This window comes from Propithecus coquereli, unplaced genomic scaffold, assembly GCF_000956105.1.
Source record: "Propithecus coquereli isolate 6110/MARCELLA unplaced genomic scaffold, Pcoq_1.0 Scaffold299, whole genome shotgun sequence".
NCBI lineage: Eukaryota > Metazoa > Chordata > Mammalia > Primates > Indriidae > Propithecus > Propithecus coquereli.
In genome coordinates, this window is record NW_012148607.1 from 3,210,121 (window position 1) to 3,223,188 (window position 13,068).

Consider the following 13,068-nt stretch of genomic DNA (forward strand, 5'->3'; position numbering starts at 1 on the left):
CCCCTCAACCCGGTCCCCACACTGTCTCTTTGCTCTGACGACGTACAGGAAACCGACCGGGGCTGGGCTCTTAGTGCGACTTGGGGCACGGGGAAGAGCAGGGCGGGGCGGGGGCGCGGCGGGCTCGGTCCGGCCGCGGGCGGGGCGGCGGCTGCGCGGCGCTCCCGGGCCTCGGGGCAGCGCGCGGAGTTCTCCCGCAGCCTCCAAGTCCGGCAGCGCGACGGCGAGGGCACCGACATTTCTGACAGCGCTTGCGAGCCACCTCAGTGGCGGTGGCTGGGGGGGGTGGTCCTTTGCCAGTGAGCAAACGGTGCCCACTCGCTGGCCTGGCCTCGCCCCGGCCCGTCCTCGCGCCTCTCTGCGCCCCCTCCCCCAAACGATCAATTACCAGCCACCCTTCTGCCGGAGCGGCGAGGGGCTGGCTGACGGCCGCGAGGACGCGGCAGCCCGGATCACTTCTGCATGACAATTGATGGGAGGGAGGGCGCCGGGCGAGGAGGGAGGACGGCCGCGGTGTCCGTTTCTCACCATGGTGATTAGGCATTCCGGCCGTGCGAGGAGGCGGCCGCCGAGCGGAGCGGCGCGGCGTGGAGCGAGGGCAGGGGACGGGAGCGGGAGCGAGCCCAGCCGCCGGGCGAGCGGCGCGCAGAGCCAAGCCAAGCCAGGCCAGATGGCTCTGCAGCCATCAGGGACTGCTCCCGTCCAGCCCGGCCCCACTTTAGCTGTGCAAACATTTCTTTATCCCAACAAGACAATTAAACCCAGCAGCATGAAAAGGAGTCTCCATGACTGTGTTGGGAGTGAACAACCAGAAACAACCACACACATCACAGGAGTTCTTGCCCCCCCCCAGAGGGGGAGGGAAAAAGAGGCTAAGGAGAACAGGGGCGCAGCTGGGGAGAATCGGGCTGGGTCTGGATGGTGAGGACAGAGAGAACCATCTGACCCATCTCTTCTGGTTATTCACTGACCCTTCCAACAGTGGTCATCTGCACCAGCTACAACCCAGAGGTGCAGCCTGGTGACCTGGGAACTGCCCCAAACGTTCTCCCCAGCAGTAGCAGTTCTCCTAAAAGCCCTAACTGGGTCCCTGTCCACCTTAGCTAGTCCCACAGCCCTTGGAAAGTACTCCCTCATAGCACCCCCATGACGCCAGCCAGCCCTCCTCATTTCAGGCTGCCCTTGGCCTAGGTGGACCCAGCTGATTTCATTCTTAGGACATAGGGCCTTCAGTGACATATGCCTTTATAAAGACACATCTCAGAGTACAAAATACCATCTCCTACTCAGGGCTTTTGGGACCCAGGAATGACTGTTCAAATACATCAAAGATGAGAGCAATGCAGAACATCCAGTAGCTCCTGTGAGCTGTCAGGTTTTCTGCCTACCTGTGAATCTGCCTGACCACCTGGAAGGGCCAAAGAACCAGAGCCAAGCAAAGCCACTTACGGCCAGTACCTGGTGCCCATCCCACGGGTGAGCCAGAAGGCAGGGCCAGGTATCCCTCCACGCGGCTGTTCTGGGCCCTCTAGGCCCTGGGGTAAGCGTGCATCCTAGCCAACTCCAATCTGGGCTGAGTGGATAGGCCGGCAGGCTGGCCAAAGACTGTGTCACACAGGCAGGAATCTGGGCACAGGAGCCTAAAGAGAATCATCAGGAAATGCACACGATGGGGGCCAGAGTGCTAGGGGAGCAGTAATTGTATAGATTCTAACACGAGGCAGCAGACAATACTTATCTTCCCTTTTGTTGTAAAGTTTCCTTAATGAGGAAATGTTTATTTTAAAGGCCCTGGGAAATGTAGCTGTAGACACTTCATATGTAAGACACACGTGGACTGTTTGTAATTGGTCCATAAATTTTAGCATGATTTCCCTGGACAACGAGCCTTGGGGACTGGTTCAGGGAGTGACAATAAACGGGAGTTACCTCAGTCCCCTTCCTGGGGAATTATGCATCCTCCACGAATGGCTTCTCACAAAACACTTGTCCCATTTTCCAGGGCAAGTAAGTCAGTCCTGTAGAGAGTAAAGGCTTCTTTTTTCCACAGAGCCCAACACCTACCTCAGGAATCACCTGTGATGCCAGGTGGATGGACAGGCCAGCAAACTGGAATCATCTACCAGGAGAGACGATACTTCACCCGAATAGCTACATTTCTTTCTACAACAAATGCATATTGAATCACAAAGCGAATCCTGCCTACCACTACCCAGATTTAAGGAAAGAACACGTGTGCATTACACCACGTCTGCAGGCTCCTGTTTCAAATGGGCTCACATGTGGACAGATCTGCATATGGATGCCGTGTGTGAGCAGGGGGTGGCTGCAACAGCAAAAACTGTCAGTGTTTCCATTATAAAACTGATTTTTCAATGACCTAAAACTCAGCCATAAAACTTCTACTCTAAGTAAGGGACACACACCCCCATACTCAGCCCCCACCCCCAACAAAACTGTACAGATAAATGCTTATTTAGGAGTTTTACTATTGTATTTAATTAAGACATTTTTTTACATTTTATGAAAAAATACTTTATTTATATGGAGAGAACTGAAAAATGAGTCAACTGTATCAGAAATTAACTCTTCAACTTTGAAAATAAAAAATATATACATACATGGTTAATTTGGCAATCTGGGCAAAAGCACCGTATGCTATTACTTTGCTCTCCCTCTCACCGCCCCATCCTCGTCGCTGCCCCAATCTGCCCCTGAAGCTCTCTCTCCCTCTGGAAGCAGTCTTGTATACTGTCACTCGATTATCTGAGAAATATTACTTATTTCAAAACGGTTCTGTAGGGAGGACCTGAAAAACATCTAGTGGGAATAATCAGGCCTTCTAACGGCCCTTAAATATGTATTTACATAAAACAGACCATAAATATTCCGACACACGTCGGCGTGTGACAGGAGCCAAGAAAACTGCTGCAGACTTTGTCATGGTGCCTCTTCAACCCTTCCCTACAGAAAAATGTTTCCCCTGCCGTCCAAAAATTCAAAATCAAAAGCACAAATGCTACCTAGCACAACCCTGTGAAGGCTGCTCCTCCACTTAAGGAAAGGAAAGGAGAAAGGGGCACAGATCCAGGGCTACCATAGGGTGACAGTCTCCACTTTGCACCTTTGTTTCATGTGAAAGATTAGTCATGAATGCAACTCTAGATAATAACGTGGGTGTACAAGCATCCTACACTCACAGACGCTCCTATAGGTTTAATGCTTGTGTACAAGAAAAAGGACAACACAAAGTACTCTATAAGGGAAGAATATTTTAAACAAATAAAAGAGGAAAGGACTCTAATTTACATAACACTACAATTTGAAATAAAGAAGTTTCCCCACCCTTCTGATCAGAATCTCATTAATTTCAAGGTCAGAATTCCATTTCACTTTGGGAGACAGACTCATTTAATTTTTCTCCACCCAGGCGTATTCCTGTGTGAGGGACCCATCTCCGTGGGGGATGGCACTACACACAATGCAAACCAGGCAAACAGAAGAGTTATGGCTTCGACACTCGGAAGGGAATGGATATCCACATCTCTGAGTTCTGACTTGACTAACAAGCTTCCTCCTGCTCTAGGAGTCTGATACAGGTTTGGGCTAAAAAGATAGAAAAATGGAGACAAGCTGGATCTGTTAGGTGAGAAGAAAGGAATCTTGATCTCCAGATGTTACTTTGTGGCATATTAGTTTCAAGTGGATTTCATTTCCAACTCGTATTTGGAGGAAAAAAGGAGCAGAATTTGTCACACCCTAACACAGGACGATTTTAGCCAGAGGTCAGATTACAACTAGCCTTGATCACTTGCACATCACTCGACAAATGAAAACTAAACTGAACTAAAAACAGCCCGACACAATGCCAATACCTGTTCAGCAGGTATATCCAAGAAGCAGGATCATAATACACAGGAGTCAACAAAAAGGGAAAAGGTGCAAGAGGAGCCAGAGCCAAAGTGAGAGAGCAACACTGGCGGTTGTGCTGTCAGAGAGCAGCCTTCTCCCTTAAGTGGGGAGGTCTCCGGCTTACAGACGCTGACATAAAAGACACACTTGCAACGTATTTCAAAACCAAAGAGCGATGGATTTACAAGGCAGGTTGATTTTATGATGACTTTTATTGAAAAGGTACGCTGGGTTTAGGCAGATGCCTTTTAGCGCAGGAAAGTTAACACAGTGCCTAATTCAAGGAGACAGCCTGAGGAAGCAGTGGCGACAGGGGAGAGGGCTGCAATGTCTCTATTACTCTCCTCGGCATCATAAAGAGAAGACAAAAAATGGTATTCGTGTTGGTGGTTATAGAGAGGACGGGAGCACAAAAAAATACAGAAGAGGGGGAAGCAAACCTCAGATGTAGTTTTCTTAAGAAAATAAAATGAAGCAAATCTTTGAACAAAGGGTTGGGTGGAAAAACACCCTCAGTTCATAAATTCTCACCAAGCTTGAAGAAAACTGCTCCATCTACCCACAGCCCAAAAGCTTCAGAACACAATTATTTTCTGATTATTTTAGAGCAGAAGATTGCAGGGTTTGGCACTCCTAGTGTACAAGTTCCAAATAGAGGTTTAGTTCCAACTATGAGTGAGTATAGCCAGAGCCCAACAAGGCACTTGGAGAACGTGAGAAAAGCTGTTTCATAAGCAGAAATTAATAATAGTTGTGAACATCAAATATGGAGCAGTCACACAGCTCAGCTGTATCTAGTCCTAAAAGTGAGCCCCGGGATAAGCATCCAGCAAACCTGTGAAATCCCAAGAGAAGTCGGCTTTCTAGCCCTGCAATAGCAAAGAAAACACAGCTGTTTGAAATGCTTTACAGTGATTGACGACACCTTTGTCCGTCTCTGAAAAATAGCCTGATGTGGACAAGGGCTGAGAGTTGTGAAAATAAAATCACGTGGAGTCCGCTAGCTGCGATACAATGGAAATGCTAAAGAAATAACACTGGGATCAGAGAAACATAATGAGGACAGCAAAGAGAGGAGGGGATGGACAAGTTTCTCCAGGCCCCCCAAATTCCCTGGGAACCTACACTTCCCAATGAAATGACATTCACTCCAGTACGTCTATGGTACCCCTCTTCACTCCAGAGTCCCCTGAGAATAAGCTCATCAGGGCCTGCAGAGAAAGGCAGTGCTGAGGCCAACTTGCCCCTGGCCACCTTCAGAAAAACATTTCCTACAAGAACTGTCAATGCTCATTGACCAGAGCCAAGCAAAGGTTAGCACTCCACAGCTATTGGAAAGGGAAGCCGTAGGCCCTTCCCATGACTAGGAGCATGCAAAATGCCACCGACCTGTTGAACACGACTGTGAGGCAGGGCTTACTGGGGATAATGGAGGGCTCGAACCAAAGTACTTACATCTGTCATTCCGATCCTCTGGGCTAGATGAGGCTTCCCGATCAGAAATGAGGCCAGAGACAGCAAAAATCTTCTTCCCAGTGTCATCAACCTTAAGTGAACCGGGGGAGCTAGATGGCAGCTGTGTCCCAAAGTCATATTCCTTGCCATCTGCATCTGAGAAGCGCAAGTGGGGAGACTCTGTGTCATGGCAGTTCTTAAGTCGCTTGGCCGGTGTAAAGGCTGACTGATAACTCTCCCGGTCCTCGGTGGAAGCAAAGGGACGGAAAGCCCCCACGCCACTATGATTCAGCATACTGATTGGGGTGCAATCTAGATTTGGGGGAGCAAATTGAGGGTGGAGGTGTAGTAAAGAAGGGGGAAAATCACGATTGGCAAAAGTGCCTGGCACCCCACCTTGCCGATGGTACATAGAGGCAAAGGTGTAGGAACCGTTGGTGAATGGAATATGCACGTCCTTGTCTACTGAGACAGGTACACCAAAGGGCCGTGGCTGCTGGCAAGGGATGGAAGCATCACGGCTGGCCTCAGCCGTGGACGCCAGGACCATCAGTGCTGGGGATGCCAGAGGGTTGGGAAGGTAGGATGAGTTCTCCATCTTGAAGGCTGCCCGGTGTAAGTCCATCGGAGTCTCTTTCTGTGGCCGGCGTTACACAAGAAGCAGTCTTCCCTGGGAGGGAGGCCGAGCGGCACCTTGGATCAGGGTAGGGAATATTACTGGGGAATCATTCCCTTCTAAGACCTGTAGAAACAGCAAAGAGGAAAAAAGAGGGGGGAGGAAAGTCAGGGGGAGGAAAAAAAGGGAAACCCCAAGTGATCGAAACACCATCCTTCTGGCTTACAGATGCTCGGGTAAGAGACACCACAGGCTTTAGGAGCCAGTGGGCAGCAGCATCAGACCATTTTCATTCAGGAAAATCAATAGACAACTTACTGTGATGTACGCGTAGCTGACTTTGGTCCCTACACGTTCCGGGTGAAATGCATCTGAGCCCAGCAAAGAAAAAAAATCATAAAACCTCCAAATACAATATTCCCTGAACAAATGAGCTTTGGAAGGCCAAGTCATCCAGTAGATTAAGTGGGGGGGCGGTCTATATTGTAAAGGGCTTCCACCTGCATATACCACTCATGGCAGGCCCGATGTTCAGAGACCAGGTTCTACCCATGTGATTCCCCACATATGCATCTCTCTACATCTCCCCTAATAATGCCCTGACACTGAAAATTCCCTAAATCAAGCTCATCTAGACCAGGAACACCTGTACATATTAGCACAAATTGTTCACACGGATAAATGATACACATTGGCACATACATAAACACACATCTTCCTGTATCATCTAAGGCTGTTTCCAGAAGTGCTATGTGAATAAACAGCATCAACATTATTTTTGATGCACACTCTTCTCTAATCACATGGGCTTTCTATTTCTCTTTTCTGAGAAGGAACAAAACCTTCATCAATAAAATGCCTGGCGTCTCTGACAATATTTAAAACCATAATGGGTGCCTTTGGCATACGCTCTCCAGAAGCGTCTGTCTTCCAGGGGCAGCAAAGAACGGATCGGTAATTTTAGTTACTAATGCACTCACTCTTAAGTAGATTTGTAAACTGCCTTGGATTTGCCATTAACATTTAGAGCAAAATGTTAACAAAATTTCTGACTTATTTTGCTCTGCTTATTGGCCCAATCAGAGTTGATGTCCAATAAAGGCCCCTGGAACAAACTGGAATTCGGAAAGACTTCTTTCAGTTTTCCTTGTAAATTTAGGTTGTACATTTTCATAGCCACTGGTTCCATTTCAAAATTCATTTTGAGTGGGGGATGGGAGAAGGGCTACATAGCAAAAGTCAGGATAACACAAGATTAATATTAAGACTTATTAGCTTCAAAAATATACATAAAATAGAAACTTAATGAAACTCAAAGTGTAACCAAAAGTCACCATCTGCTACAAATCACAACCTTTAAATTGAGTCATATCAGAAATAAAATCTACTCCCTCCCTTTAAAAAAGCCCACCTATATCACGGAGCATCTTTGGTATTCCCTCAAATAGAGAAACCTCAGTTAAACCACAGATGAATCCTCCTGGCTTAATGCAGTGCAATGAGAGTATTTCCTTCTCCCATCCTGTAGCAGACGTGTCAATGACTGTTATTAATTGGGAAGATGAGTGGACACCATCAGACTGCTTCCTCATTTGGCATCTTTCCTCATAGACATCATTGCTAAATTACCAGATTATGTATCTCACATTAACGGATTTTTCTCTCTTCCAAATTTTAAATAACTTTCCTGTCAAGTTATAGCAGTGCAGGGAATGATCTGCCAAGGACAGCCAGTTAGCCTGACAAGTCTGGGAACCCAGCTCTTGGCTGTTTTCTAGTCAGATTAACGGCCACACAACATGGACGCTCGGAAAGTGGGTCTAAGGGCTATTCCAAGGGTTCTAAGCAGCTCTTCACAACAGAAATAACTGCATATCTGTCAGCAAGCAATACTGTGTGAGGCAAGCCGCAGAAAAAGACAAACGTAATGCACTGGGTGTGAGGGGAGGAATGTTTCCTCCTCAAAATAACTCCCCCCCCAAGGATTCACTTTCTATTTTTACTTCCTAGATCACCTCATTATGTTAAATGACTTTCATAAATTAGTAATCTGGCGACAGCACCAGACACTCCAACAGAACACGGTGAATCACTCAAACCTGGTTATTCATTTGAAAACTTCATTATACTGAAAATAAATCAACAATATTTTTCCAGGCTACATCTCTTTTACTCCACTGTGTGGGCGTTGGTCTCCGTGGGGGAAGGGGGAGTGCTTTTTTCATTTCCCTTTTCTTTCTTACCCCCTCCTCACATTAACAACTTGTATAGATGAAGCTTCGGCAGACCACAGTCATTATGAAAATCTATAGTTAATACACTCCCAATGTCAAAATGTCATGGGTTTAAACACAGAACCCAAAATAAGAAAACTAACTGACCCTCTTAATTAAAAAAATATGGATTGTAAGATAATCAGCTTGATGGAGCATTTGGGTGACTGTAAAGAACCAGGCAAAGGGAAAGTAAGTAACTGTTACTTTTCTGCCTCTATGCTGATTTTTTTTAATTTAGCACTTCGTGCAAATCCAGATTAAAATAACTCCAGCTATTGATCCGAGCAGTGGAATTGACATTAATTTTAGTTCACTTCTCACTTTGCAAAGGGATCAATAGGAAGTAATAACAGCTGACATCCCCGCTGAAAGGAGGAGAAAGAAGGGCTGAAGACAGAAATCGAAAAGCAACCAAATAAATCATCAGCTACTTTTCCACGGCATCAGACAAACTCCAAACAGATTGCAAAAAGTCTTTGTTGAATTAACTAAACAAGGAGGAGGGATCAATCCACGAAGCTAAATAAATTGTCTGGCAGGCAGTGAGGTTGGACGGAGGGACCAACAAATATTGAGTTTTAAAAATTTCAAATCCTTGACGTGATGGGTTTGGTCCAGTTCTGTATGTGTGGGAGTTTGTTTGTTTGTTTCTTAAATCACACACCCGACCCTGGTTTAAAGTGATTACAAAACGCCAGCTAACTGAATAATTAGTGAGATTACTAATTGCATGGTTAAACATGCCAGAACCAAGACAAATGAAACGAAGAAGCTGGCGTTTGGAACGTGAAAATGTCTGAGGCTGGGCTGATGCGCAGCGCGTCGCGCTCTGCGGCGCGAACTCGTCACTTTTGCACAGAAAAACCGAAAGCCAGAGAGAAAGTCCCAGAGCGTGGGCAACCTCTCACCCCAGCCTCTGCCCATCCCTGTCCAGTCTGGGCTTCCTGACCCGCGCCCGGGATCGGCGCAGAAGGAAGCGGTGCTGCTGCTGCTGCTGCTGCTGTTGCTGGGAGCCAAACCCACTTGCAAATGACTGCCACAAAGAAAGCTGCAAAGGGCTCTTTCCCGGAGCCGAGCTCAGGGCGCCCACCAAACTACGACTCTGCAGGCAATTAAAATGCACACACAACGCTCCTCTGCTTATTACAACAGGTGACATTTTTGTGGTCTCTGAACCGTTTCCAAAAGCCAGGAATTAAAATAATAGAACAAATTAAACGATATTTTTCCTTTGCATAAATAAACTTTTAAAAAATTAACAGGGAACTTAAAAAGCAAAGAACAATAGGAAATGAGGCCAGAGTAGTTAGGGGGTTGTGAAGAACCAAGGAAAGAATTTTTTTTTTTTTTTTTTAAGTTCACAGACTTCTTCGCTTGAAGAGAATTCCCGCACACCAAACGCCCAGGGGGTATTTGCAAACACCACTCTAACAGAAATTTCACTCCCATCTGCGAGAGCTCAGGGAGCACAAGGCTAATATGCTGGGGCCGAAGCCTGTGGCTCAGACATGGCCGGGTATCGTCCCAGACTTGGACCCATATTCAGGCCCGGCTTGGCCAACGGGTGCGAATACGAGGCAGACCCGGCCGGTCCGAGCGCGCGGGGCCGCAGGGCTGCCGGCTCCGCTAGCGGGTGCAGAATTCAGCCCGGTAGAGTCTCGACCGGGAAAAACCAACTCTTTTAGGGAAAACGGGGGAAGAAGAGGTGAAGGCGAAACCTACATAAACTTAGGGCCAGTGCGGAGCCGAGCCCAGTGCTCTGGCCTGACCTCTCCCTCCGGCTCTCGATTGCCTTTGTACAAAGAATACTTTAGGTCCCAACAACCTCCGCACGAAACAATCTGCTTATAACTTTGGGGAACCAAGGTGCTGGTCCGGCAAGAACCGACAAGTGCAAGGGGCCCTGGTCCGTAGCCGCGCAGGGCCGGCGGGGCAGGGGCTCCGAGCAGCCTGCCTTCGACCAAAGTCCAAGGACCTCGAGCCCCTGAGCAGCCCCGCCCCGCGGGACACCCGGGTCCCGCCGCCGCGCGCCACCGCTTCAGCGGGCAGCCACCGGCTCCTCCACTCCCGCTCTCCTGCCAATGCGGGCCGGCGCGGGGCTGCCGGGCCCTTCCGGTTCCTGGAGTGCGGGCGTGGGGTGCGGGAGGGAGGGTTCTGCCGCCTGCGTTGCGGCCGCCCGGCCGCCGCACGCGGCGCGGCTCGCAGAACAGGTGTGTGTCCCCGCTAGCTCCGCGCCCGGCCCCGGCCCCGTCGATCACCAGCGGCGAGGCGCCGCCCTGTCCTCGGCCTTCCCCCGCCTTGCCCCGGAGCACAGCAAGGGAACTCACGCCACTTTTGCGGGGTCTCCGCGGGCTAGGAGGGATCGGAACGGAAGACGCCCGCAGCGCTTTTCCTCGACGCTCTTTCTTCCTTTACCCCCGCTGCTCATTTCCCCTCTGCAGGCAGAGCCCGCGAGACGGAAAGAGGAGGAGGCCAGGCAAGGCGCAGGCCCCCTGCCCGCTCTGCTCCCCCCAGTCCCACTCGCTGCTTCCTCACCGCCCGCCTCTTTATTTTTCCTTTCTTCCCTTTTGCCCCTCAAGCCGAGTCCGGAGCGGAGGCGAGAGGCAAGACGTGGCTGCTGGGCGTCGTGGGCAGAGAGCGCCCGTGCTTTCCCTCTCAGTTGATCCCGGGGCAGGGAGACGGCGCAGGCGGGAGACTCCGGATGACCCAGGCCCGCCAGGCAGGGCTGCGCCCCACACCGATGGCCCGGCCCCGCGCACCCACCGGGTGCGACGCGCCCCCGGCTCGCGGCCGGCACCCGGGCCCGCCGCAGAAGCTGTGGCCAGGACCCGAGAATGTAGCGTGTTCTTAACGGGAGGCAAGAGCTCTTCCTCTGTCTCCTGCCTCCTGGCAGCCCGACACCCCGCTACCTCGGGGGTCCCGCCCGCCCTCGCCAGCCGGGGTACTCCCAGGCCGCAAGCTTTCGGAGGGGCTCCTAGAGCGGGGACGAACCGGGCATCCCCTCGGATGGCCTCACCACCGTGGGCGGCCTCGCCCGGGGGGCCACACGGAAGCTCTCCGCCCAAGTTTGTTGTGCACTGGAAGAAAAGGCTTTCTCTTACAAAGCACAAAGGCGAAACGCCCAGGCCGAGCCCTGAAAAGCCCTGGGCTGGGGCAGGGGTGGGGGCAGGAGGCTCCGGAGCTTGGTGGCGGGGCTAGGCTCCGGGCAGAGAAGGTGGCTCGGCAAAGGGCTGACAGGCGCGGCGGCGGTGGCCGCAGGTCTGCAGCGACCGGCGTGCTCGCTGAAAAGTTTTGTTCTCAAGTGGGAAGAAGAGAAATTGTTACTCAGTTTAAGGCAGATCTAAGATAAAAATAAAACTACAAAAAGAGCAATGCGCCCCAGTCTACACGATCATCCTCCCGCCTCGCTCCGTAGAAGCCCTGGGAGAGAGGGTCCTGACCCCGAAAAGCCCGGGAGACCCCACGGGTCGGGCTGTTCCAAGGCCAGGCCGGTCCAGCCCAGCGGAGCGGGGAGTTTACCGGTGGCATTTAGAAAGTCCACCTCTGTGCCAGCACCTGCCTCATTCCTGCCCGCAGAGGATTCCCCCATCCCGCTCCACTTCCCTCCCTCCACACACTTCGCATCCGCCCCCGCTGGAAAAAAGTAAGGCCAGCACCCGGGGGCCAAGGCTCCCCAACCTCTCCCGGGGTACCCCACCGGGCCGGCTGTGCGTTGGGTGGGGGCGGTCGGAGCCGCTTCTCACTCGATCGCCGCAGCCCGACCCTGCCCGCAGCCTCGGGCTCCCCACTGAGTACCACCCAGCCCCTGTCCCGCCGGAAATCCCCGCGGGGTACACAGGGGAGCCCGGAAATCGCCACAGGGTACACGAGGGAGCCCGGTGAGAGGGCTTTCTCGCGCTCGACCCAAACAAAGTGGGAATGGGGCTTATTAAAAGATGGAGTAAAGAAGTCCTCCCTTCCCGTGCTGTCCCCTCACCCTCCCTACCAGTCCAATTCTCGCGTCTGGTCCCTCCCCCTTGCACCCCCCCTAATAAAACACATTAAGGAAAACTCAAGACGGAAAGTTTGAGTGAGGCAGCGCACGGAGCGCGCAGGGCACCGATGCCGCGAGGCTCCGTCGCGACGATCTAAGACGCGCCAGTCCAGGACCCAGCCCCTGTCCCTGTCGGGTGGAACCGCCCGAATCCCTAGGAAACGGACCCGGAAAGTTAGCCAGGTTCCTGAACAACCCGGCCGCCCTCGCACCCACCCCTCGTGTGTACGCACAGACATCCACACCCCTTTCCGATCTCCATACTTGCCGTGGAAATTCCGTGGGAGAACGGTCGCACTTTTCAGGACACGGGGGGAAGAAGGCGGGGAGTGTGGTGCATGAAAAGTCCCGGGTGCGCAGAGCCGGCGGAGGCAGCGGCGGCGGCGGCGGCGGCAGCGGCGGCAGCGGCAGCAGCAGCAGTAGGCGGCTGGCCCCGGGTTTGTGCTCGCGAGCTGCCTGGGATTGCATGTACAGATCAAGAGACTCGGTTGGCGTGAGAGAAGGAGCAGTGCTGCCTCTCAGCGCTGGCTCTAATCAGTGAATGAGCCTCCACTCTCCCAGGGACTCGGAGACACACGCGCGCGCGCACACACACACACACGCGCGCGCACACACATTCTCTCACACTCACACACATACAGGCACTCTGAGCACTGAATACATTAGGGCACTAAGGGACTCTGGGAAATGGAGTCCAGACCCAGGGCACTCCCGGAGCAGACCTGCTGGCCCTCACAAAACAGCTTGGAAGTCTTGGGGTCGCAGGCAGGGTGGAA

General features: G+C 51.6%; 1 protein-coding gene across 2 annotated transcripts in view; it reads right to left on the reverse strand.

Moving 5' to 3' along the window:
* The window catches only part of RNF220 (ring finger protein 220), a 223,428-nt gene extending 210,593 nt beyond the window's left edge, over positions 1 to 12,835 (reverse strand). Inside the window, exons 1-2 of one of the 2 annotated variants that reach the window (XM_012649023.1) lie at positions 12,561 to 12,835; positions 5,368 to 6,109 (exon numbers count right to left, since the gene is read on the reverse strand). In XM_012649023.1, coding sequence (XP_012504477.1) covers positions 5,368 to 5,992 — 625 coding nt within the window. In that variant the 5' untranslated portion in view covers positions 5,993 to 6,109; positions 12,561 to 12,835. Of the gene's footprint in view, positions 1 to 5,367; positions 6,110 to 12,556 lie in introns of both variants that reach the window. The other variant, XM_012649024.1, reaches the window with a different exon arrangement.
* Between the last annotated feature and the right edge of the window lie 233 nt (positions 12,836 to 13,068).